This window comes from Lactuca virosa, chromosome 6, assembly GCF_052849685.1.
Source record: "Lactuca virosa cultivar CGN04683 chromosome 6, Lactuca_virosa_CGN04683_v6, whole genome shotgun sequence".
Classification (NCBI taxonomy): Eukaryota; Viridiplantae; Streptophyta; class Magnoliopsida; order Asterales; family Asteraceae; genus Lactuca; species Lactuca virosa.
Genome location: NC_136431.1, coordinates 39232358 through 39257232, shown reverse-complemented (window position 1 = coordinate 39257232; position 24875 = coordinate 39232358). Strand labels below are relative to the sequence as shown.

At 34.3% G+C, this 24875-nt stretch overlaps 1 protein-coding gene, 1 long non-coding RNA gene and 4 other non-coding genes across 8 annotated transcripts; 5 read left to right on the top strand and 1 right to left on the bottom strand.

Moving 5' to 3' along the window:
- Nucleotides 1-968: 968 nt before the first annotated feature.
- Nucleotides 969-2017, top strand: LOC145119530 (uncharacterized). The gene is made up of 2 exons (XR_013713884.1): nt 969-1140; nt 1409-2017. It is a non-coding gene; the product is annotated as an uncharacterized LOC145119530 (long non-coding RNA).
- LOC145122898 (small nucleolar RNA R66) lies at nt 1422-1496 on the top strand. Its single transcript, XR_013714795.1, has one exon. It is a non-coding gene; the product is annotated as a small nucleolar RNA R66 (small nucleolar RNA).
- On the top strand, nt 1571-1660 carry LOC145122911 (small nucleolar RNA snoR118). Its single transcript, XR_013714807.1, has one exon. It is a non-coding gene; the product is annotated as a small nucleolar RNA snoR118 (small nucleolar RNA).
- LOC145122903 (small nucleolar RNA snoR69Y) lies at nt 1846-1943 on the top strand. The gene has a single exon (XR_013714800.1). It is a non-coding gene; the product is annotated as a small nucleolar RNA snoR69Y (small nucleolar RNA).
- Nucleotides 2018-2023: 6 nt separating the features above from the next.
- LOC145122907 (small nucleolar RNA snoR53Y) lies at nt 2024-2103 on the top strand. The gene has a single exon (XR_013714803.1). It is a non-coding gene; the product is annotated as a small nucleolar RNA snoR53Y (small nucleolar RNA).
- A 19623-nt stretch (nt 2104-21726) lies between these two features.
- Nucleotides 21727-24630, bottom strand: LOC145119528 (ENTH/ANTH/VHS superfamily protein). Of its 3 annotated transcripts, none has more exons than XM_079055194.1 (2): nt 24306-24630; nt 21727-23899 (listed from the first exon to the last, which is right to left on the bottom strand). In XM_079055194.1, exon 2 carries the CDS (start codon nt 23851-23853, stop codon nt 21940-21942), a length of 1914 nt encoding a protein of 637 aa, XP_078911320.1. In that variant the 5' UTR covers nt 23854-23899; nt 24306-24630; the 3' UTR covers nt 21727-21939. The 3 variants fall into 3 exon arrangements, with proteins under 3 accessions (XP_078911320.1, XP_078911319.1, XP_078911321.1); XM_079055193.1 differs by having other exon boundaries at nt 21727-23880; XM_079055195.1 differs by having other exon boundaries at nt 21727-23866.
- Between the last annotated feature and the right edge of the window lie 245 nt (nt 24631-24875).

Sequence of the window (24875 nt, the reverse complement as noted above, 5' to 3'; positions counted from 1 at the left end):
TAATTTCTTGATTCCTCGTGGCAATTTGGACTTTTGGGCTTTGGTCTTTTAGCTTATGAAATGACGAAGATGTCATTTTTTTGTCCAAGTTTGTGTATTAAGTATTAACACAAGGAAATCAAAGTCTACACAGAACATGGGCTAACATATTTGTCTAAGTGTGTTATTGAAGAATTAGAGGTTCCGAAGTATGTGATACTTGCAAAGATATCGTTCTCTATGGCCATTTTAGGGTAGGAAGATGCAATCAAGAAAAGTTGAGGAAGTGTGAAGATTGCTTTTGTTTGATATTGTACTTTGGTAATGTCTTTGGTATACAAGTTAAGTTGACAATAGTTTATGGTTTACTATGTGTTATGGTTATGCAACTTCAAATGACAATGTCTGTTGATGTTTTCAGTTTTGCAAAAGATCGCTTTTTCACTCATATTCTTCCACAAATTACTTGTCTCATAGAACATAGAACAAAACAATTTTTCTGTGTGTTTGTCTCCTGGATTTGGTTTTTAATCGAGTGGTCAAAGTTTATTCTATAAGGTTGTGAACAAAATTTGACTGTCATTTCACCGGACTTTTCTCTTTATCTATACTATTACTCATCATTCTAGTTTCTTTTAAAAAAAACCATAATGTTTTCTTCTTCTGTGAAGAGAAATCTCCGATAAAGTCTCAATATTTTAAATTAATTTACGGTTTTATCTCAACTTTTATTTTTTGAACAGAACAATCCCGATTACTTTGTATTTTCTCCAAGTTAACGAGACAATTCTTATTTTTTTTCAACAAAAAATGACAGATTATCGTATAATATTAGATAATCGAGACTTTTTTATTAAAAAAATAAATGTTGAAATTAAACCGTAAACTGAGATTTCTAATATATTTTTTTAGCAAACAATTATAAATAATTATAGGAGTTTGACCAAAACTTTAATTAACCTAATTTTGATTCTCAATTTTGGGCCACAGTTACGTGCTCCGAATCCATAAAATATCAAAAACTGCCCTCTTCATGGGTTCAAAACCCTAATCGCCAAATTCATGAAACTACAATATAAACTGAAGCTGTAAGGGTTTATACCACACCCAGAGATCCACAATATTCCAACAATACGAAGTCATTCATCTGCATCTACACTGGTATCTCTAAATTTTCCCCTTTTTGTTGATTATTATAATTCTTTTTTGCTATATGAGATATCTGAAAGTTTTCTCTCCTCTTAGTGAGAAATCCTGCACAAATCTTATTAATTGATGTGATTATTCTTTGGATATACGTCCTCAAGACTAGAGGCATAAATTTATTTCGCAGCTATTAAAATCCCGCTAAATTCATCAATTTATCTGCGATTTGTGTGTTTTTTCGATTTGTAATTACGTATTGATGTTGTTTTTCGAATTTTCGAAGCATATTTTGGTGATCCAATGATGGCATGATATCTTTGAGACCTGATTTTAACATCTTGATGAAAGCTATAAGCATTTACGCTGAGGATCCTTTCAAAAGAAGTTCTTTATACTTTCAACTAATTTCTAATGATTTTTTTTTCGTAAAAATAAGAAATTGTTCAGAGATGATGAAGTTTGCACTGGGCTCTGAGAGCAATTGATTGATTGCTTGATTTGATGCATAATGCAGCCTAGAAAGCTAGTCTGATCTATTTATCTTCTTTACATGATCGAAAATAAGTTTCATTTATTGATTGTTGTTTGCGATGAAGATCGAACTTGCATCCCAGCTCACTCTGAGACCTTAATATGTTTAAGGTTGTGGATTAAAGTTAGTTCATGTTTATCTGAGCGTTTTGTTTTCATTTCTTCTTAATTTTTGTTGTTTATTGCTATTGCAATGATGATGACATTATCTAATCCCAGCTCTATGAGACTTTAATTTGTTTAAGGTCAGGGAATTACAACGTTTAGTGTTTTATCTGAGCTTTGAGCTATTTTAACTCTGTTTTTTCAAAGTTTAATTTTGTTGAAATAAAAAGTCACAAACTTTTCGTTGGTTTATCTATTTGACGTTCCCAATGATGTATGTATGAATTTGACCATGCTAATTCTGATTTTGATGATATATGTTATGTCATTTCTGAGGGGACATTAAAACGTTTACCAAATTTCATTTTACTTCAAAAAAAAATGTATGTTTTGAAACACTAAGGTAATTTCTAAGTATTAGAATACTTGACGTTATTCTAAAAGCAATTGCATCAAGCAAACAAATTTTCTTTATGGTTAGTGTAATCTAAGGTGCTTGAAGAAGTAGATCACCAAAAACAACGAAAATATTATGCTACATTAATATGTAAATAATGGTTATACAGAAAATTAAGCTACGAAACGTTCTTAGATCTTATTGATAATCATTAAGATAATAAAAGAACATCAACCACAATACATATATCAAATTATTACTTGATAGTAATATATAAATATATCAAGCAAATATTAACACAAAAAACATCTTATAAATAAAAGCCTCAATATTATGATTTTTTTTTTTGAAACGGCAAATGCAATATAAATATATAAGAGGGATAGAACAAGCACCGTTAGCAAGCAACTAAGTTAGCAAGCAACTAAGACGTGGGCTTAGGTACAAGTAAGCATAACTAAACAAAAACATAAACAGTTATGTGAGTTCATAAGATGAGAAAAATGAGAACAACACTATTCTGTTTAGCTCTGCAACCTGCCTTGCTCCTGTGTTTGCACCATAGATATGATAAAGATATGTGTTTGCACCATAGATATGATAAAGATATAATATTTTCAGCTACTTTTAGTCTTAAATCCTTGTAAATTCTCTTGTTCCTTGTGTTTCTCCACCAAAGATCTACAAAGTTGATGACTTCATGAGGTGAAGTAAGGGGCTGTTTGGCAGGATTTGAATTATTAAGATCTGAATTTTTAAGAGGTCTGAATTTCTAAGAGGGGCTGGATTTGAATTATTAAGATCTGAATTTTTAAGATGTTTGAATTTCTAAGAGGGGCTGAATTTTTAAGATCTGAATTTTTATCATGTTGTTTGGTTGGAACATCTGAATTGTTGTCTGAATTATAAAAGTGACCATTTTACCCATTTATATTATTTTTTTTATGAATTCAATGTTTCTTGAGTAATTATAAAAATATACATATAAACACTATACAAATCCAACATAAACAAAAATCAAAATCAAACATAAACATAAACCAATGTTACTTTTACACCATGATTGACTAATCGTTACATAAACTACATCATTGGGATTATATTACCTTGTGCTTCATAAGATATAAGTAGTGCATGTGGCTTTCCCATCTCTATTTTTTTACATATGTTAACCAATTTGCTTTCCCTATCAAAACATCTTCAAATCATTTGTTTTATATTAAGTCACTAGGTAACCGATACCATCAACATATACAAAATATGAAACCAGAAAACATGAAAACTCAGCTCGGGGGAAGAAGAAAAAAACACAGATAACATGAAAAAAAATCATTTTCTTTGATTGAAACCAGAAAATATAAAGAAAAAAAATGCAGAGGCAAAAGCAATACAGGGGAAAAAAAGTGAAAAAAAAAATGCATCATTGTTCTTGTTCTAGTAAGAAATCAACAAACATTTGGAGAATTATTGATTTTATTCTTCCTGTAGATTTGTATTTTCGGATGATATCTACAATGTTTGGGAGGTGATTTAAACTTGACCTGGATGAATCATTAATCAAATTACCTTACACCTTTCAAGCAAAACAAAAGAAAAAACTTAGGGCAGAGCATATGATTGCAAAACCTGGAAGGCTTCGCTGCCGATGGCGATCACGTCGCTGCCGGATGCAACGTCGTTGGCGGAGTCGGGGGCAGAGGCGGTTGTCGGCTGGTGGCGGATGGGCTGGCCGGTTTACACATCGGAGATGCAATGAGGATGGAGCATCGTGTGTTGTCAAAGAGAAGAGAGAAAGTGGGGATGCAATATTAAGGGCAAACGTGTCTATTTTTTATTTAGACTTGGTTTCATATCTGAAAAAATAAGAGGCGTATGATAAATTAAGAGGTAAAAATTCAAATGTTATCAAACACTCTTAATCTGAAAAGTTAAGAGATTGCCTCTTAATTTGACAATTAAGAGGCTACCAAACAGCCCCTAAGCTGTTGAGTTTTAACCCCACACCATTTAAGCACCCATTCAGACTTCTTTAGTGAAGTCACCTAAGCTGTTGAGTTTTAACCCCACACCATTTAAGCACCCATTCAGACTTCTTTAGTGAAGTCAGAGACTAACAGAAGATAATTGACAGTTTCCAGTGCTTGACTGCATAAATGGCATGTAAGGTTGAGAATCTGAAAACCTCTTTTTGATAACTCAGAAGCCACTGGGAATCTGGACAAGGAAGCTTGCCTTACAAAACAACAGACTTTTAATGGAACCGTATTGGGCCAAGGCACCTCAGTACCTTTGTACGAAACGAGTTTGGAATCGATAGTCCTCCTCATTTTGTTGAAAGTATATCGACCATCCGGGGTTGACATAAAACGAAACCCAATTGTGAATTGGGATGACGCTTCCATTGAACCGATGGATGAGTATAGATTTAGCAGCTTTGTTAATGCAATAGAATCATTTGGTTCATGTTTCCACATCCATCTAAAGCCAGATGCTGAGAGGCGGTCTTCTAGGTAACAACATTTAACATTTTCTAAATTATATAAGTTTGGAAATCGGGCCTGAAACGGAAGATTCCCACACCAAGTATCTTTCCAAAATATGATGTTCACCCCACACCACGTAATGAGTTTGAAAATCTCGTTGCGGTCAAGGTTGAGGTCATCAATGTGTGTGATCACTTTGTGGATGTTACGCCAAACACCAGTGGACGATTTCCTTGCAATGTAATTGGATGATTTCCTTTGAAGATTATGAATACTTGCAATTACTTCCCTCCATAAATTGTCTTCTTTGTTCGATAGCCTCTACCACCATTTGGTGATAAGGGAGGAATGAGTCATTCCCTCCCAACCCACTGAACCCATTGCTAGATCACTTTTTCTCTTTTATTTTTCTTCATATTTTCCAACCAACAACACACGAAAACCCTATCTTTTTGAACCCACTCAACCCATTCAATTAAAAAAAGCAAAACAATCAAGGTAAAATCTCAATTAGCAATAGAGTTATGGTCGGTACCACTCCCGCTTCAGCGGGTTGTTTAATTGGTTTCACTAACCCACTTCATCATCTACTTTCTCTCTCTCATTTTCTCTTGTACCATGTGTTTTAAAACTTCTACCTTAGTTGTTTTGTATTTTTTTTAATTGAGTGGGTTGAGAAAAATAGGATTTCCGTATGTTGTGGGTTGGGAAAGATGAACAAAAAGAAGAGAGAAAAATTGATGTGACAGTGGGTTCAGTGGGTTGGGAGGGAACGACTCCCTCCTCCCTAAGGGTTATATTTTGAGCTTTTAAAGTGCCAACACCAAGACCTCTGTCTTTTTTAGATGCTGTTATTTTAGACCAATCAACCCAATGAATCTTTGACTTGACATCATCTCCACCCTAAAGGAAATTCCGTCTTATTTTTTCGAGGGTGTCGATTACGCCTTGTGGTGCTTTGAACAATGACATGTAATAAGTTGGGAGGCTAGATAGAACATATTTTACTAGAGTTAGGCGCCCACCGAATGATAAAGCTTTAGCTTTCCAAATTGATAATTTAGACCATAATTTATTAATAATTGGTTGCCAATGTTTCTTTAGAGCCATGTTTGCCCCCACGTTAACTCTCAAATAAGTAAATGGGAAAGAGCCTTCCATGCAGCCTAGAACCAATGCCATACGTTTGATCTCCTGATTGGATATACCTATTCCGAATAAGCGAGATTTGAGAAAATTCACCTTAAGGCCCGAAGAGATGTGGAAACATTTGAGTATGCGAGATAGATTTTTTATGCTTTCGCTGCACCATTCTCCCACGAAGATGGCATCATCGGCGTAGAATAAGTGCGAGATCATGGGTCCACCGTTGGGTAATTTAATACCCCGAATTAACGCATTGTTGCTTGCACTTTTTACAGCCACATTCAAGCCTTCCATCGCTAGAATGAACAAGAATGGAGACAGGGGATCTCCCTGTCAAGCACCTCTTGAAGTGGGGAACTCCTCTGTTGGTGATCCGTTGACTAACACAGATGTCATCGACGAAGCTAAACAACATCAAATCCATTTCCTCCAAGTGACTCCAAAATCCATCTGCATCATAATAGTGTCAAGGTAATTCCAATTTAAACAGTCAAATGCTTTTTCAAAATCAATTTTGAAAAGGAAAATCTTATTTTTGAATTGTTTAGCCCAAGAGAAGAGTTCATTGATAACTAAAGGCCCATCTAGAATATTTCGTCCAGGGACGAACGCGGATTGAGCTTCGCTAACAACCGAACCGATAAAAGATTTCAACCTCACTGCAAGGATCTTAGCTACAATCTTGTACATGCAACCTAGAAGGCTGATCGGCCTATAGTCTGAGAGTGTGAAGGGATCGGTCACCTTGGGAATCAGTGTAATAAAAGCCGAGTTACAACCCGAAGCCAAGGAAGCATGGTGTTCAAAATGTCTAACAAAATTGACGATATCACTACTTATTAGATCCCAATTATCTTTAATAATCTTGAATGTCAATCCATCAGGTCCGGGAACTTTATCATTACCACAAGACCAAACCGCATTTTTGATTTCATCCGGTAAGATGGGAAGTTCTAGTGAGCATTGTTGTTGCAAAGATAGTTGTTCGAAAAGCGGGTTGATAAGTGGTGGGTGGGAGGTTCATCTTTCTTTAAATTTATTGGAGAAGAACTGGAAAGCCTCTTGTTTGATTAATTTGGGTCATTCGTCCAGGAACCGTTAATAGTTAGGTCATGGATTTTGTTTTTCCTGTTTGAGTTTTTTAAGGATCGATAGAAAAACCTAGAGTTTTCATCACCATCCACCAACCACTTGATTTTCGCCTTTTGTTGTAGATCTAGTTTGGCAAAGTGTTCGAGTTCCAACAGTTCGAGTTTATCCTCCCGCCATGAATGTCGCTAAGAATCCGATAGGAACCTGGTTTCAGCCAACCTTCCAATTTCATTTACTTTATCTCTTAAGAGAGATAATGAACTAGTTTCTTTTTTGGAGTCTTCATACTTCCACTTTCGAATCCTCTCTTTTACAAATTTGAGTTTGGCCTTAAGGAAACAATCTGGAGTGCCATAACCACGAAAAGAGGACCATGCTTCAATAAATTCTCTATTGTCATGTTTCACCAGTAATCTTTTATTGTCATGTTATATAAAATATAAAAATACAAATATCCAATTCCAAGAAGCCAAAGCATTTCCAGAGTACAATGAACGGAATTTCAAAGATTTATTTATATACATGTAAGTCCCTAAAAAGAGTGTATCATATTCACATCAAAAATATTATAATTTGAATACTATCTACTCATATTTGAAATCTTGATCCTTAGTTGCCTAAAAAGATAATAAAGAACATCGACCATAATACGTATATCAAATTTCAGTCGAGCATTTCAACAAACAATTAGCACGCAAAAATTAAACATACATAACAAGTATCTTATATGGCAGCAAAGATGAGCGCATAGACCCATGATCAAAGATCAATTTTAGAGAATGTAAAACTATAGTTCATACTGTGAACGAATGTTCCAAAATCTGAGAATACGCAAACAGAAAAGAAAAAGCTTTCAACTTCATAACAAAGACCAAAATCGATTTTAGATGAGGAAAAGAAAAGATTTTTTATTTTAAGTTCATACATAGATAGTAAATCAATTTCAGAGAAAGATCATAGGAAGAAGACATGCAAGTGGCAGAGGAAGCCGACGAAGAAACTGACTAAATGGCAACACCAACAGAGGAAACTGACGGGGGAGAAGAAAGTGAAGCTTGGGAGTGAATGGGGTTAATGGGCACAAACGAAATTCTTTATCAAAATGACTCGGTCAACATTACTTTTAACCTGATTGGGTAACAACTTTTTGATCGGGTAAGATGTTAAAATTCGTCTAATAAGCACGAGAGTATTCAAAGTGTTTTACCTGGTCTTATGTATAACTTTAAATTAGTGTCATATAGATAGGATTCATTTTCTTTTCTACTGTGTATAAATACATCCATACGTGATGTACTCTTTACGAAGCATGTACAATACAATTCACAACACAATTGTCTCTTATATGATATCAAGAGCTAATTAAGTTTTTTTCTTCCCTTTTCTTCGGTGCTTTGATCCACATTCGTTGCTATCAATCTTCACTATGCCCAACTTTTTCGCTTCTCTTTTGGCGCATGCCACCTCCACATCCGTTGCTATCAATCTTTAGATATTGCCGATCAACATTAAACTTGATAGGGATAGTTACACATATGGCGATCCATAGTTCTATCATCCCTAGAAACCTTCGATTTGGAATCCTTCATCCTCGATTCTACCCCACCTGCTGAAACCTATGTCTCCAGTGATTCCGATGACGACGACACTCCTGCTCCCAAACCAAATCCCGATTATATCGTTCTGTTATGGATCAAACCCACTCTATCTGAAAGGGCTCTCTCCCGAGTAACTCGGTCCCCCACTTCTTACATCGTTTGGACAACCATTGAGAAAAGCTTTCAATCTCAGACCAGGGTCCGTCATATGTCCATGAAGGTCCAACTCCAATCTATTTTAAAAGGCTCTCTTTCGATGCTTGGCTATATTGAACGTAAGAGGTCCATTGCAGACTCTCTAACTGTGAATCAAGACTCAATTTTGGACGAAGATTTAATGGGTTGCATCCTTACTGGTCTCGACTCCTATAACGCCTTTGCCACTGCATTCATGATGAAGTCTGATAATGTATTCGTCGACAATATGGTTGGTTATCTTCTGTAAGAGGAGGCAAGAATTGAACATGAGCACACTCACCATGTTCCAGTTCTCAATCCAGCCACCACCCCTGCCTTTCTGGTCTCCGGTTCTACAACCCTTGCTGCTCAACGTTCATCTCGTTGGACCACTTCCTCTCCCCACCACTCAAATACTTCATCTCCACATCGCAATGAAGATCATCGTTGTCGATGAACAATCTTCCAGTTGTGTAGTCGCCTAGGGTATGAAGCAATCGAATGTTGGCAAAGTAATAACCAGATCGACTATCCATCCAGACGCCCTAATCCTCGTGACTCTTCTCTCCAGGATCACCTTGCTCATGCTGCTACCTCTTCTATTGTAACCGACCTTGCCTAGTATTTTGACACCGGGGCAACAAACCATGTTACTCTGGACATTCGCAAACTCAACCTTGCTGAAGACTACAGTGGTACAGACAAGCTGAAGGTTGGAAATGGTAATCACATGTCTATTTCTCATACCGGTTTCAGCTCTTTGCATAATCTAAGTTTGCCATTTGTTTTAGTTGTTCCAAACTTAACCAAAAATCTACTCATCGTGTCAAAATTAACCAAAGATAATGATGTGTATATGGAATTTTGGCGTAACCATTGTTTTATTAGGAATTTGCAGGGAAGAACTCTAATTCAAGGGGAAGTTAATCACAGTCTCTATCATGTCCCAAACATCACTTTGCGTATCCACATGAGCCTCTTCTGCACAGGCTGTTCTCCTCTTTCCAACTTCTTGTCTCCTCCAAGTACTTTCCCACTACGTGCGACTCCTTTCAACTGGGGAAGATTCATTGTCTACATATATGCTTCCTATATTTCTTCTTCCTTTCCGTTTGATCTTGTCTACTCAGATGTTTGGGGACCATCCTCGTTATTTTCAATAAATGGAAATTGATATTTCTTTCTTTTTGTTGATGATTGCACAAAATATTTTGGATTTATTTCTTGTCCCACAAATAACAGGTTTTCTCCACATTTGTCCAATTCAAACAAATGGTTAAAACCCAATTCAATCGGGACATCAAGGCCCTTTAATCATACCGGGGTGGAGAGTACCACAATGTTTCCACCTTTTTTTTACACTCATGGAATTCAACACCTTGTTTCTTGTCCCTATACCCAAGAACAAAACGGTGTCGTCGAAAGACGAAACTGAGTAATTGTGGAAAAAGGCCTCACTCTCTTGGCTCAATCGTCCATCCCACAACTCTTTTGGGAGCATGCCTTCAAAACCGCAACATATCGTCACAATCGCATAATCACCTATCTTCTCAACTTTGATTCCCCTTATCAACGACTCTACAACAAAACATCAAACTACACCTTCCTCAAAACCTTTGGTTGCTTGTGTTACCCTTTCTTACGCCCATATAATTCTCATAAAATAGATTTCCGATCCCTCCCTTGTATCTTTATCGGCTATAGTACAACACACAAAGGATACCTTTGTTTCCACCAATCATCATCTCGTATTTACATCTTACCTCATGTTAATTTTAATGAAATTGTCTTTCCTTATTTACCCCCAGTCTCCGCACCGCCCTCATCAACTCCTCCCTTCCATCTGATATTAACTCTAACTTGCCCACTCACGCTGCCTCACTCTTATACCCACCACCACCATCAGACCCTACACCACCCTTCACTTACTCGTCCTCCACTTTTCCCTCCACACCTTCCATTACCCAACCATCTCCACCCCCTATACAAACCCTACTAATCATACTCCACCTTGTCAAAACTCCACCATCAGTTTTCGTGCCAAACACACTCAACCATCCACCTCTCATTACCGATTCGATCCATGTAACACTTATAGCATGGTTACCATACCACGAACCAACTCTCCCAAACCTCGATTTTTCCATAAATCTCTATCCGACACATCTACCTTTCAACCACACCTTTTCTCTCAAGCTATTATATATCCATGTTGGCAACATGCTATGCAATCTGAATATGATGCTCTTATGAGGAATAACACATGGTCTATTGTTTCTTGTCTTACTAACGTAAATGTCATTGGTTGTAAGTGGATTTTCAAGATTAAAAGACGGTCGCATGGTACCTTTGAACAACATAAAGCACGTTTAGTGGCTCAAGGATTCACTCAATAAGCTAATGTAGATTACTTTGAAACATTCAACCCTGTCATCAAACCAAAAACCATTCACCTTGTTCTCTCCATCGCCATCTCTCATGGGTAGTCCATTAGACAGCTAGATGTCAACAACGCCTTTCTTAACGATGATCTAAACAAGGTTGTTTACATGTAACAACCACTTGGCTTTAAAGACCCAACTCGTCCCACTTACGTTTTTCGTCTACATAAAGCTCTTTAAGAGTTAAAACAGGTTTTGCGAGCCTGGTTTACTTAGCTCAAACATTATTTAGTTGATCAAGGTTTCAAAGCTTGCCAAGTGGATATGGAAGCTAAAAACAAACATAAATAGTCTTTGGTCATTATAAATTGAAGCATGACACATGATAGATGACATTGCAGGTAGCCTATTGCCAAGGCTTTGCTTCCTGGTGTGTGGTATTCTATTGATAACATTAAATCTGATTTGGAGGAGTGGAATGTTAGCCCGGATTCACTTGTGAGGAGAAACGTAGGGTTGGGGAATGATACTTTTTTTGGAAAGATAAATGGCTAGAGGGTTTTGTTCTTAAGGATGTATTTCCGGAGCTGTATTGAATTGAATCCAACAAGAACTGTAGAGTTATGGATAGGTTGCCTAGAAGCGGGTCTGATGAGATTGTGGAGTTAGTTTGTGGTTGGAGTCAACAACCTAGAAGGGGGAGGGAGTCGTTTCTTTATTGAGCTAAAGGACAAAATTGGAAATATTTCCTTATTCTCTGTCACCGATTCCTGGAGTTGGGTGTGTACTACTAATAGGAATTTCTCGACTCACTCATTGAGGATGTGCATGATGGAGACTATCTTTGGGGTAGTCGAGTACTTTTGATCGGATTAGTTGGGTTTGGTTAAAAGTAAACTATTTTGTTTGGAGACTTATGTTTAACAGAATCCCTTTGGCAACTAATCTCTCTCATAAGGGAGTGCACATGGATTTTGTTTTATGCCAACAATGCTTGAGGGATGTTCATGATGTAGACCATGTATTTTTTTTAAGTATGATTTTGTAGCTAGGGTGTGACAATGGTTGTGCTCCTGGTATGGTTTGAATTTTGTTGCTCCAAATTGCTTTTCATAATTGATTTCGATGGCTAATACCTAGATGAGGATAAGAGGAGACATAAGTTGTTTTGTCTTTGTCTTATTCGGTTATCTTATTTTCAAGAAGAGAGGTGGTTCTCTAGAACGGCGGATTATGTGCAGATTTTGTCTTTTGGTTGGTTAAAGCATGGAGATAGTTTTAATTTGTTAAGTTGGTTTGACTGGTGCATTTCTCCTAATATTGTTTGTACTTTGTAATGGTTTCTAACGACTTGCTAGCTCGTTAATATTATCTCCGCCGTTCAAAAAAAAGTTAGAAGGCTTTAATTAGAAAACAAATATTTAAGATGATTGTTAATAATTATTTATAATTGGAACAAATGTAATATTTTATAGAGTTAATATTAACTAAAGAAATATAATGTATTTTTAATGCGGAGTAAATGTTACAATTTCATTAAAAAAAAGTTGGTTTGATGGATGAAAATAAAAGCTAAATTCTTGCTAAATGTTGACTAATTAAAAGTTTTCTTAAAGTAAATATAATCCAACAACTTGCATGGAAATTTTAGATTAGGTGCCAATGCAAGGCAGTTTTTCAAAAGGAACATTAGTTTATGTATTTTTAATTGAGAATCAACTTTTATCAAAATATTTCATTTTACTAAAATGGTAATTCTAAAATAAGAGTACTAGTTAGATCGTGTTGTAATACATATAATTATAAATATTCAAAAATAATCATGAGGATAGGGTAGGGCATTGTTTGTATACCAAGCTCGGTTCTGATATTCCGGAGGCCTTGTACGAAAAAAAAGTGAAACCCTATAAAAATGTTCTTATAAAATCTTATTAAATAATTTTGATACCATTAAATGCAAAACTCAAAGTTGCTAAATAACATCCCGTATGTTCACTATAATAACATCATGTCTCAACTCATTAGATGTTTTAGTTTCTATGATCATAGATATTCACTAGAATATCTTCTTTGTCATCATTATTACCATTCAAGGTGACTATGTCTTCATTTACAAAAGAGATATCTTCTGCCACTTACAGTTCAACTTATTCTCTAGGTTTTTCCACAACATCATGAACTTTTTCTCAAGGTTTTTACACAACTTATTGAACTTCATCTATGTTTTTTTTGGCACCTACAGTTCAACTTCTTCTTTTTTATGTTCTTCCATAATTGATTCTTTATTACGATGGTATTCCAACACTTCTTTGAGAAGCCTATTTCTACTGCCAATCTACTGACACCGTTATTAGGTTTGTTATGATTTATTTTTTTGATGAGTTTTATAAAAATCTATAATGTTTGCTTGACCTTATATAAGAAACATATGTATTTTTTGGATATAGATACTTTCCTTAATGTGAAAATACCAAAACCATTACTATATATTTGCTTATAAATTCGAAGGCCCCGTGTGAATGCACCACCTGCACACCCTCATGGCTGCCACTGATGACAACAAGATCAACGATAACTATTCAAAAATTATGTGATGCAAGAAGCACTTTCATTCGACAACTTTGACAACCCATAATTTATGAAATTCATCGGAACGAAGTTTCAACCACATTATAATTTTGGTAAGTCATACCATTTTTAGATGAAACTGAATAAACCTTTGGAACAAATCACATAAAATATAAATATTTTAGGTTTTGACAATTATACTTATAATGCTTTTTTTAGAAAGAGTACTTATAATGTTTCTTTAGCTTCTCATGGAATGATTTCATATCTAGACACTATAATTCGTCGGTTCAACATGTAGAGTTCGTCAATGATAAAACGAACAATGTTGTTTGAATTGTTTATGTATTCACATATCAATTCAAGGGAAAATGACTCTTGCGGGTAACAAACTGTTGCGTTTGTTCTCATTTGGTCCTTTTTTTTGTACTCAATATACAATCGAACTTGTTGTTTGTGTTCACCATAACCCTTTTGACCAGCTTTTAACTTGTGATAGCCGATCAAAGGGTTATCGTGAACACAAACAACAAGTTCGATGGTACATTGAGTACGAAAAAAGGAAAGGGACCAACTGAGAACAAATTCAACAGTTGGTTACCCTCCTGATTCATTTTCCCTTTACTCATTTACAGCAAATTCCACGTCATCTTCTGCTGACATTAATGACTTTATGAGATTCATTTTTGTTTCTCTTCAAAACATAACCCACGAAAGAACATTATTCATACATTTACAACTTTGTAATGCACTTGAATATTTATTAGAGGAATCTTGACTAAGCATGTGCATTTCATGACTACATTTACATTTCCAATCAAATGATTTATCGTATCATGGATTCTAGACAAGTCTACAAAAAAGTGGAATCACAAGTGCTATGATTTTTGAGTTTACTTAGCTTTATGATCAAACTCATGGGATAAGATACAACATCAATATGTACAATATCATGTAGCTTTTGCAGACACATCACCATAATATACCTTGAAGTAAACGTTTACGCTGATAAATATACCTCTCATACACAGTCATATCCTTTTGCAGAGAGGTGTTGACAGCTAACCACGATAAACATAGCATAGACCATGTTTTAACGAAGTTACCCCTCCGAAACGCTCTTCATGTACGTTACGGTCAAAGAAGGTTGCAGTCTTTGATAATTTTGCAACTTTAATTTTATTTAACTTTTCGGGGAAAATGACTCAGGAGGGTAACCAACTGTTGAGTTTGTTCTCATTTGGTCACTTTCCTTTTTTTTTTGTACTTAATATACCATCGAACTTGTTGTTTGTGTTCATCATAACCCTTTGACCGACTATCACAGGTCAAAAGCCGGTCAAAAGGGTTATGGTGAACACAAACAACAAGTTCGATGGTATATTGAGTACAAAAAAAAAGGAAAGGGACCAAACGAAAATAAACACAACAGTTAGTTACCCTCAAGAGTCATTTTCCTTCAATTCAATTTATATAATATTTTACATGACGAAATCCTATATTTGTATTAAAAATTAAACTTTTTTGCCATTTTTTCTTGATAATGCATCAATTGATAACATCATTGTTGACTTAAACTATGTTAGAAAACTACATTAGACGACATTTTTTCATATCGATGTGATGCACATAATATAAAATTTATTCAAGTTGTACCAAAAGTTAGTGAAGCAATAAGGTAAAATTTTAGATTTATTTTATCTAAGGTTTATGGTATGATCAATGTTAGGAGAAAAAACTACTATAAATTTAGATTGAAACGTCATTAGGGTATAGTTATGCCGTAGTCACATAAGGAATTCAAATGATCTAGGGTGCGTTTGGTTGTATTGTTTTTATTTTTATAAAGACGTTTTCAGAAAACATAATTGAGTTTTTCATTTTCAGTTTTCAATGAAAATTTTAAAAAACATGTTTGGTTGAAACCAGTGGAGATTTCATTTTTCATTTTAGAAATTTAGAAGAAAATTATAAAAATCACGTTTTCTAATTTACATACAATTCGGAAAATATAAAATTTACAGTTTCTTGATTTTTTTTTTTTGAAAATTGAATTAACCAAATGTGTTTTCAAAATTTTCATTTTCATTTATTAAATTTCATGGAAAATTGAAAAACTTTTCACACCCAAACACATCTTTAACGTTTTAAAATATTTTACGGCAAGAAGTTGTTGAGTTAGGGCCTCAAACTTGGCATGTCGAGCTCAAGGGGCGGTGTGCATCAAACCCCGTTGGCTCTTGCCTAACTGTATGTCGTGTCACACCCTTTCGTCTTATAACAATGTTTACTTTTGTCGAATTAAGCTCCAATGATGAGACTATAGCATGCAAACTGAAACAATACTTATATATAGTTTTGAGTTAATTTCTTTGCCCTTATGGGTCAGGCAATCTAATATATTTATCAATAATACGTAATAATTGTTTCTAACCCTGACAATAAGTATGGTATGCTTAACAAAGTTGGTTAAAGCACGTATGAAATTGAAGAAAGCCGTATTAATCGTAAGAATGTTGTTAAACAAACATATAAAGTGTTCTATATTAAAATAATGTTGAGAGGGAAAATAAGTATATGAAAAATATTCCATCAGTCTCATATTTATTGCCCACTTTTAATTTTTTTGAAGTCTTTATTCTCCAATTTTGACATTAAATATTTTTATTTGTTATATATTATTTTATTAAACTTATAACAATGAAAAACATTTAAAATAAAATTCATTTATATATTTTGCATCAAGTAATATATATCAAAAACAAAAAATATTTAAGGTCAAAATTCAAAAATAAAAACTTCAAATTCAAAATTAAAAATTGACAATAAATATGGAACATGTAATTCTAGGTTTTGGCAATCAAAATGGTATAAAAGAAGAGACAACGGGCTGTTACTTTGGAGGGGTAGTGGGTTGAAGCCCATTAACTCATATATGACAATTTGTTGCAACCTAACTTTTTGTGGGTCATTTGATCCGGTGCGGTGAAATTACCTTTATTACTATATTTGTGATTGTACTAGCATCAGACTCCAAACTTTTCATTTTTTTGCCTTTGTTTTTTTTTTTTCAGTTTTTTATTATTTAAATATTTTTTTTTGATTAAAAGAAAATTTGCATTTTCTATTTTATTTTTATAACTTTTATAACAAAATAAAAAAATAAAAAGGAAATATCTCTCTCGTTTCACATCCAAACACACAAACACAAACACAAACACATATTCTCAATCTCTCACTCTCTCCCTCTCTCTCTCATCGATCATCTTCTTCCTAGAAAACACATACACACACACACTCATCTTGCACATTATTATCACTTGAAATTAAAAAAAAATCATCAGACCCAACCCAAAGTATAGGTGGCTAAGTCAAAGCAGACGGACCAGATGATAACGAAATATAATAAACCTAAATCCCATTTTGGTAATCCCACAAAGGTGGAAATTCCAACTGAAGCTGCACCTGTCAAATACACAAACAAATACACACATTCGTATCCATCTTTGATTGAAGCAATCAATCATGGAAATGAAATAGCCTCGTCTTTGGTTTAGATTCAGCAACCCATCTCTCGTTTAGACTCCAATTACTGGTTCCCATATCCCTGTTCTTTCTTTGTTTCATTTGGGTATTCGAGATTTCAATCGTCGGCGATTAACTACACTCTCACCGGAAGCAACCATATATCTTACTCTTCCTCGCCATGCCATTGGTGGAAGGAGACGATGAAAACCTAACGCCACCATGTCAAGCTGTAAAGGCCTTTCAATCCTCGTGTTGATGGGGGGTTTTTATACGCCACCCTTTTTCAGATCTACGTCGTCCCTTTCTCAGATCTATGTCGCCAACTCCCTTTCTCAGATCTGAGTGTTCTTTAAAAATGCAGAGAGTAGGATTTTTATGATTGGGTCGATTTTGGCGTGCTTTTTGTTTGACAGAAAGAAAATAAGAGAAGAAATTAATGGCTTATGATTCGAGTTTACTGATAAATTTCATTGGAACACCATGATTGACGACCTTGAAGAATCCAAAATCTTGACAGGCTTTAACGAGGAGCTATTTTAATTCAGATTTAGAGAGGTCGATCAGGGGAATAGTTGGAAAACTTGGGGAGAAGTTATTGCTTGGTTTGCAGGTCTTGAAAAAGAGGCGATTTCTGGTAGTTTTTCAATTGAATAATGAGATTTTTGTTGATGTGTTTGAATAAAAAAAAAAGAGGCATCACAAAAGTTGGTTGTTGGTTTAGAGAGAGAGAGAGAGAGATTAAGAATTTGTGTGTGTTTGTGTTTGGATGTGAAATGAGAGAGATTTTTCATTTTTATTTATTTTATTTTATTATAAAAATAAAATAGAAAATGCAAATTTTCTTTTTTATTTTTTCTTTTAATCAAATAAAGTATTTAAATAATAAAAAAACTGAAAAAGAAAAAAAAAAAAAAGAGCAAAATAATCATTATGAAAAAGTTAATAGAAAACAAGATCAAACTAACAACAAAATAAAAAGTTTGGACCTCTGGTGCTAGTTCAAATTTTTTTGGACAAAAGTGGTAATTTTTAGCTAACCATAAGGACCATTTGTGCAGTTTTGTCTTAGAAAAATCTTATTATTTTGGAAAAAATAACGATTAAGTCCTAAATTTAATTTCTTGAGTAAAAAAGCTTAAAAAATCGATAAATTTATTTACTTTAGCCACCTTTTAATCTGATTAGCATATCATATGATCAAATCATTAATTTTTCCAAAATAATGAGACTTTCTTATATATTTCCACAAAATTTGTATATAATATATAAACATATTTTTATATATTTTTAAATACTTTTATTTAATTTTATATATTTTTAATATATTTATGTATTTTTAAGTTTTTATTTTTTACATTGTTTTTTTACGTTTTTTAATATATTTTAAATGTATAAAGATATTTTTTTACGTTTTTATATGAATACTTAAGTATTTTTACGTATTTTTATGTATTAAGGTATATTTTCAGTATTTATGTATTTTTTTAAAGTTTTTCATATAGTTTTTTTTACATATTTTTATGTATTCTAAATATATAAATGTATTTTTACGTGTTTAAATGTATTTTGAAAGTATTTTTTATATATTTTTATGTATTTATGTATATTTGTTTTACGTATTTATGTATTTTTTTTATTTCAAACTTCGCTGTAAACTAACTATTAAACCTTATAATTAAAAAAAAAAAGCAGTGTACTTCAAAAAAATAAACATTTTTCAAAGATGATCTTTAGCAATAATGATATTCGTAAACTTTATTCATCTACAAATTGAATTTAAGAAAAGAATGAAAGATTTTACCATAAAAATGACGTTGATTGCTAAGGGTTGTCTTTGAAAAATGTTTGTTTTGAAATAATTTACTGCTTTTTTTTCTTCATGTACAAAGTCTAATAGTTATCTTACAATGAAATTTGAAGTAAAAAATATATAAAAACGTAAAAACAATATACCAAAATACATAAAAATACTTAAAAAAATACATATAAATATGTAAAAAAATACGTTTACACATTTAAAATATATAAAAATGTGTAAAAAAACTATATAAAAAAAAAATTTAAAACACATAAATACGGAAAAAATATATCATAATAAATAAAAGACAAAATTACAAAAATGGTCCCTGTGGTTTACCGAAAGTCACAAAGTCAGCCCCTATTAATTTTTTTTATGCAAATGGTCCTTGTGGTTTGTAAAACTTGCACAAATGACCCTTTTCACTAACTCCGTTACTATTTTACCGTTAGGAACTGAATTTGTAAGGGCATTTTCGTCTTTTCAAATATAAAGAGACTGAATTCGTGATATTTGATAAACCACAGGAACCATTTTTGTAATTCGTCTAAAAATAATAAAAATGCTAGAAAACAAAATGTACTTTTACGTATTGTAGAAAAAATAAATTACAATTTGTTTTACATAAAACCTTTTTTTAATAAAACAAAATGTACTTTTACGTATTGTAGAAAAAATAAATTTTTACAATTAGTTTATATGTTTTTTTACGTATTTATTTTATGTAAAATAATTTTTTATGTATTTAAAAATATGTTTTCGTATAATACGTTATTAATAAAACAAAATGTATTTTTACGTATCATAGAGGTTTAGGGTGATTAGGGGGAGGGGGAGGAGGTCTCAAGTTCGAATCCTCTCCCTAGTTTATATTATTTTTTAGACAAATTACAAAAATGGTCCCTGTGGTTTACAAAATGTCACGAATTCAGTCCCTTTATATTTGAAAAGACAAAAATGCCCTTACGAATTCAGTCCCTGACGGCTGAATACTAACGGAGTTAGTAAAAAGGGCCATCCTTGCAAGTTTTGCAAACCACAAGGACCATTTGCATCAAAAAAAAATTAACAGAGACTGACTTTTTGACTTTTGGCAAACCACAGGGACCATTTGCATCAAAAAAAAATTAGCAGAGACTGACTTTGTGACTTTTGGCAAACCACATGGACCATTTTTGTAATTTTGTCTAAATAAAAGTATGTAAAAATACTTAAAAATTCATATAAAATCTAAAAAAAACGTTTATACATTTAAAATACATAAAAAAATGTTAAAAAATTTATATAAAAAAGCTTAAAAAACTTTTTTAAATGATACATAAATATGTAAAATATATATAAAAATATGTTTATACATTATATATAATTTTTGAGAAATATGTAGAAATGTCCCATTATTTTGGAAAAAAATAACAATTTGATGCATGACTTGCTGTTGAACATGTCAAAAGGAATAAACTAAAGAAATTTATCGGTTTCTTAGGCTTTTCTACTAAAAAAAATTGGGACTTAATCGTTAATTTCTCTAAATAATGAGACTTTTCTAGAGATTTGTCTGCATCCCGTTCATGAGTTCAACTTAACGAGAGAAAAAAATAGATGTGATAAAAAATTAAAAAAATTAATGTTCCCGAGTTTCATTAAATGAAAGAAATGGAAATATTATTTTCTCTTCTAACTTTCATACCGATTTGGAAATATTTGGAAAGAAAGAACAAAATATTTTATTTTCTTTCCACTTCTCTCCAACTCGAGAATACAAAAGACAAATTTCTTTTTCTTTCCTTTTTCATTTCTCTCCTCACTTTTTGTGTGTGTGTGTGTGTTTGTGTCTAAGTTTGTTGATTAACATGGGCTAAGATACTTGTCTAAATGTGTTATTGAAGAATTACTTTTTGTGTGTGTGTGTGTGTGTTTGTGTCTAAGTTTGTTGATTAACATGGGCTAAGATACTTGTCTAAATGTGTTATTGAAGAATTAGAGGTTCCTGAAGTATGTGATACTTCCAAAGATATTGTTCATTTTATGGTTTACTATTGTGTTATGGTTATGTAACTTCAAATGACAATATCGGTTGATGTTTTTGTTTTTGGTTTTGCATAAGATCGCTTTTTCACGCATGCATTTCTACAAATTCCTCGTCTCATAGAACATAGAACAAAGCAAGTTTTCTTGTTTGTCTCCTGGTGGATTTTTAACAGACTCCAACAACTCATTTATCTTAACACCATAAAAATTACAGATTTTTAGAATATCCCAAAATTCTTTGATATTCGTCAACTCTCTTTCTAACAGCGTGGATGCATCAACCATCAAGTCATTCTACATATGCATGTTTTTACTTTTTAGGGACCACATGAACCATCTGCTTAATTTATTCTAGAAACTGAGATTTCATTCTTTGGTTGAACCGTGTGGTCAAAGTTTGACTGCCACTTTTCTCTTTCTCTATACTATTATTATTATTTATTACTCTTCATTCCTTTTTCTTTTCTTTGAATATATTCTTATCAACATTTTCAATCCGTATAATTAGCTTCTAATAATTAGGAGTTTCACCATTACTTTAATTAACCTAAAATTTGGCTAACAACATAATTGATTAATCTAAGTGGTAAGTGGTAACACAACTTTTGATCAATTCTACGAAAAGGAAGGAATACTTAGGCATTAAGGAAACAAGCATTTATGCTTTCTCTTTCCAACTAAAAGCATAAAGCAATACCAAATATCAATGGACCCAAACAGAATAAAGCTACTTCCAAATGGGCATCAATCCATCACTTATGAAAAAAGAAGCCACAAAATAGCACAAAGATCGATTGAGTACTTGGTACTTAGTAGTAGCAAATAATTACATAATCGAATTAGCTACTCATGTGTTCTAACAAAAACATAGTATAACAACAAAAATGCCAACAAAAAAAAATCTCAGAGTGGAAACATAAAAAACAGCACAATATATGTAACACATAATAAGAATTTTAAAAAAAAAAATGTATTTAGAATTTTAGTAAGTAGGATAGTAGTACCCGGATCCGTTTACAGGTGGAGCTCCATAAGGCATCATGGGTGGTTGACCCGGTGCAACATATCCACCATTATTGATTTTAGCCAAACTAACTTGACCTTGCATTCCATCTCTCGCATATTGATTCCAAACCATCTGCTCTTGAACAAGCAAGTGTTGTTTCTTTTCAATATCCGCCATTTGGACATAAGCAGGTGGTGGGACACTTAACGAAGCAGCAAACGGGTCACCACCCACGGGTTGAACCGACCCGTCAGGAGCCGGGAGGGCCAACACCGGTGTGCCACCAGACGATTTCCCCGGTAAAGCCACACTACTTGCACTGCCGCCACTCAAACTGGTGGTGCTCACGTGTTGCCTCACTATTCCCTGGTCATACATTCCGTTCAACAACAACGGGTCAAGCCCACCGCCCATTGCCGCCTTCTGTTTCTCCAAATTACTAGCGGTTTCCACCAACGCAAGCTCCCAATCAGCTTTTCCGGCCTCCGCCGCCGGATTCTGCCACGCCGACGTCACCTCCGCCTCGCCGCCGCCGCCAAAAGCCTCCCAGTTTCCGTTGCCGCCACCTTTCGCCGGACCGGCGAACAAAGCCAACGCGAATCTATTTCCTTGGTCATCGGCTGTCACCGATTCCTCCCGTAAGTCGACTAAGTCGCCGGTGTGTTGCGGTTTTGGTGGTGGAGCCGCCACCTCCGGTGGCGGTGGTGGTGGAGGATGAATCTCCGGTGCCGGTAAAGCTTTGATTTCGTTCATGTCAGGAACGGGTTCTTCTTTTACTTGTTCGATAGCTTCGGGTTTTTTTTCGGGACTTTTTGTAGCTTTTGCTCTGTCTCTTACAAATTCTTCTAAAGTTTCTAGTAATTTTCCTGTGATTTTCTGAACTTCTGGATACTCTGATGATCTTGCAATTCCCATATCTTTGCACCAATTATAAAACCCTACAAGTTCATCAATCTGTTTTGCAGCAGTTGCGTAAGCATCGAATGCTTTCACACAATCTTGATGTTCCATATCAAAGAATCGATCGAGTAAAATGGCTAAAACTTCACATATATCAGCATAAAGTTTGAAGCTTTCTTGAACAATTGGGTATAAGGCAACTAAAACCATTCTACTGTTTCTTGCTAGACCAGTAGGTCTACAGGATAATACCCTGTCTAATAGCCTTTGTAAATGTCCCATTTTCCCAAAGATTCTTTCAGGTTTCATATCTCTCAAAGGGGTTGTATTTGTATCTTTCTTGTCGTGAGATGATCCAGATCCTTCTCTAACATCTCCTGAAGATCTTGATTTTCTTATATTTCCATACCCTGGTTCATCATCATAATCGTATCCGCGATTTGGTGGAGATCTCCATTGATCTTCCCTGGACCTCACGGAATCTCCATTGCCACTGCCATTGCTGCCACCGGTTTGCTTCCTTTCATATGCAATCAAATCGAGTCTCTGATCAAGGTAAAACCCGTAAGTTCTAACGAAAGTGGAGTGATCCCATGAATTGGAGTGTGCTTCATCACGGAAGTCTGACATGTTTAGCAATCTGGTTCCTCTTCTAGTAGCGTACATGATTTCCTGCTGGAAAACTGAGTCGCCGTCGTTTAAGAGTCGGTGGATGAGGACTAAACATTTTAGGGCGACGATCCAATCACGAGTCTTGCTTAATCTTTTGGAAACAGCGTGGACGCAAGCGCTGACGTAGCCTCGTGAGTACGATGTGAGCTGGAGGATTTCTCGTATGTATTTCTCGCCGGCGGGATCGTCGTCGTGACTGGTGGCTTTTACTATAGCGACTTCTAGCTCCGGTGCCATGTTGCTAGCTACTTTTGCGATTCCAATGCTTGTTTGATCCTTCACCGCTCCAATAGCCTTCCGCAAGGTTGTCGGCGCCATTGCTGCAATCCTTCTTCAGCAAAAACCCTAGAAAGCAAAATCAGATCTATGGAATCATAAACGAAGTGCATTAAATCATCCACACAGAATCAGATCTCATTAGTTGAAAAATCAACAGCACACAAATTAGACGCTAAAAGTGTTCTGTGTTCTAGATTCATGGCTTTAAAAAAAATCACAACTAAATTTCAAAAAAATTGGAGTTAAAGCACACATGACTATAATTGATTAGCTTCTCATAAAACCAAACAATGAAAAATGAACACACTTCATTAATCATCGGTAAAAATATTAAGCACAATCATTAATTGTTATTAATAGCGAAATCAAATTCAAATAATAAATCACAAATGCAGTTGGTTCACTAACTTTACAAAAGTTTACTAAAAGTTCAAACCTATCAAAATGCCAACTGAGATCGGTTGAGACTAAATCAGATTCGGTGGCCTTACCGTTTATGATCTGCAACAGAAAACCGGTACAGGTGATCGGAAAAGTGGACGAATGGATCTGTAGACTTCGGTAGAAAAACGATCAGATCTGAAGTTGACGCAGCCACATATCGATGAGTATCTTGTCGTTGCTTCGCCGGATTTCCCTGCCACTTTTTAGCTGGATTTTCTGCTGAGAAAAAAGGTAGATGGGAGAAACAGGTGGGAGAGTTGGGGTTGGTTGAATCGGTGAGATCCAGAGAGAGACAGGGGGTTTAGTGTGTGTTTGTGTGTGACAGAGAAATTCGGGCGGTGTCTTAAATGTGTTTGTGTGGGTTGACGATATATGTTAATTATTGTGAGGACGCGTTTCATATACGTTTTTGATCGTGATTTATTTGTTTACGGGTTAACGACGGTAATCAACTTTTTTTTTTTTTTTTTTTTTTTGTCATTAATTTTTTTTTATAAGATTGTAAAAATATCTGTGATTTTTCGAAATTATCAAATTCGGTCCAAAAAGTTAAACACTATTGACCAAATATAGAACTTTTATCGCAATTTTGATCCAAAGTTTTTTTTAAAAATACT

Coding starts and splice junctions, on each gene's coding strand:
- LOC145119528 (XM_079055194.1), bottom strand. CDS start 23,853: ATGGCGCCGACAACCTTGCGGAAGGCTATTGGAGCGGTGAAGGATCAA.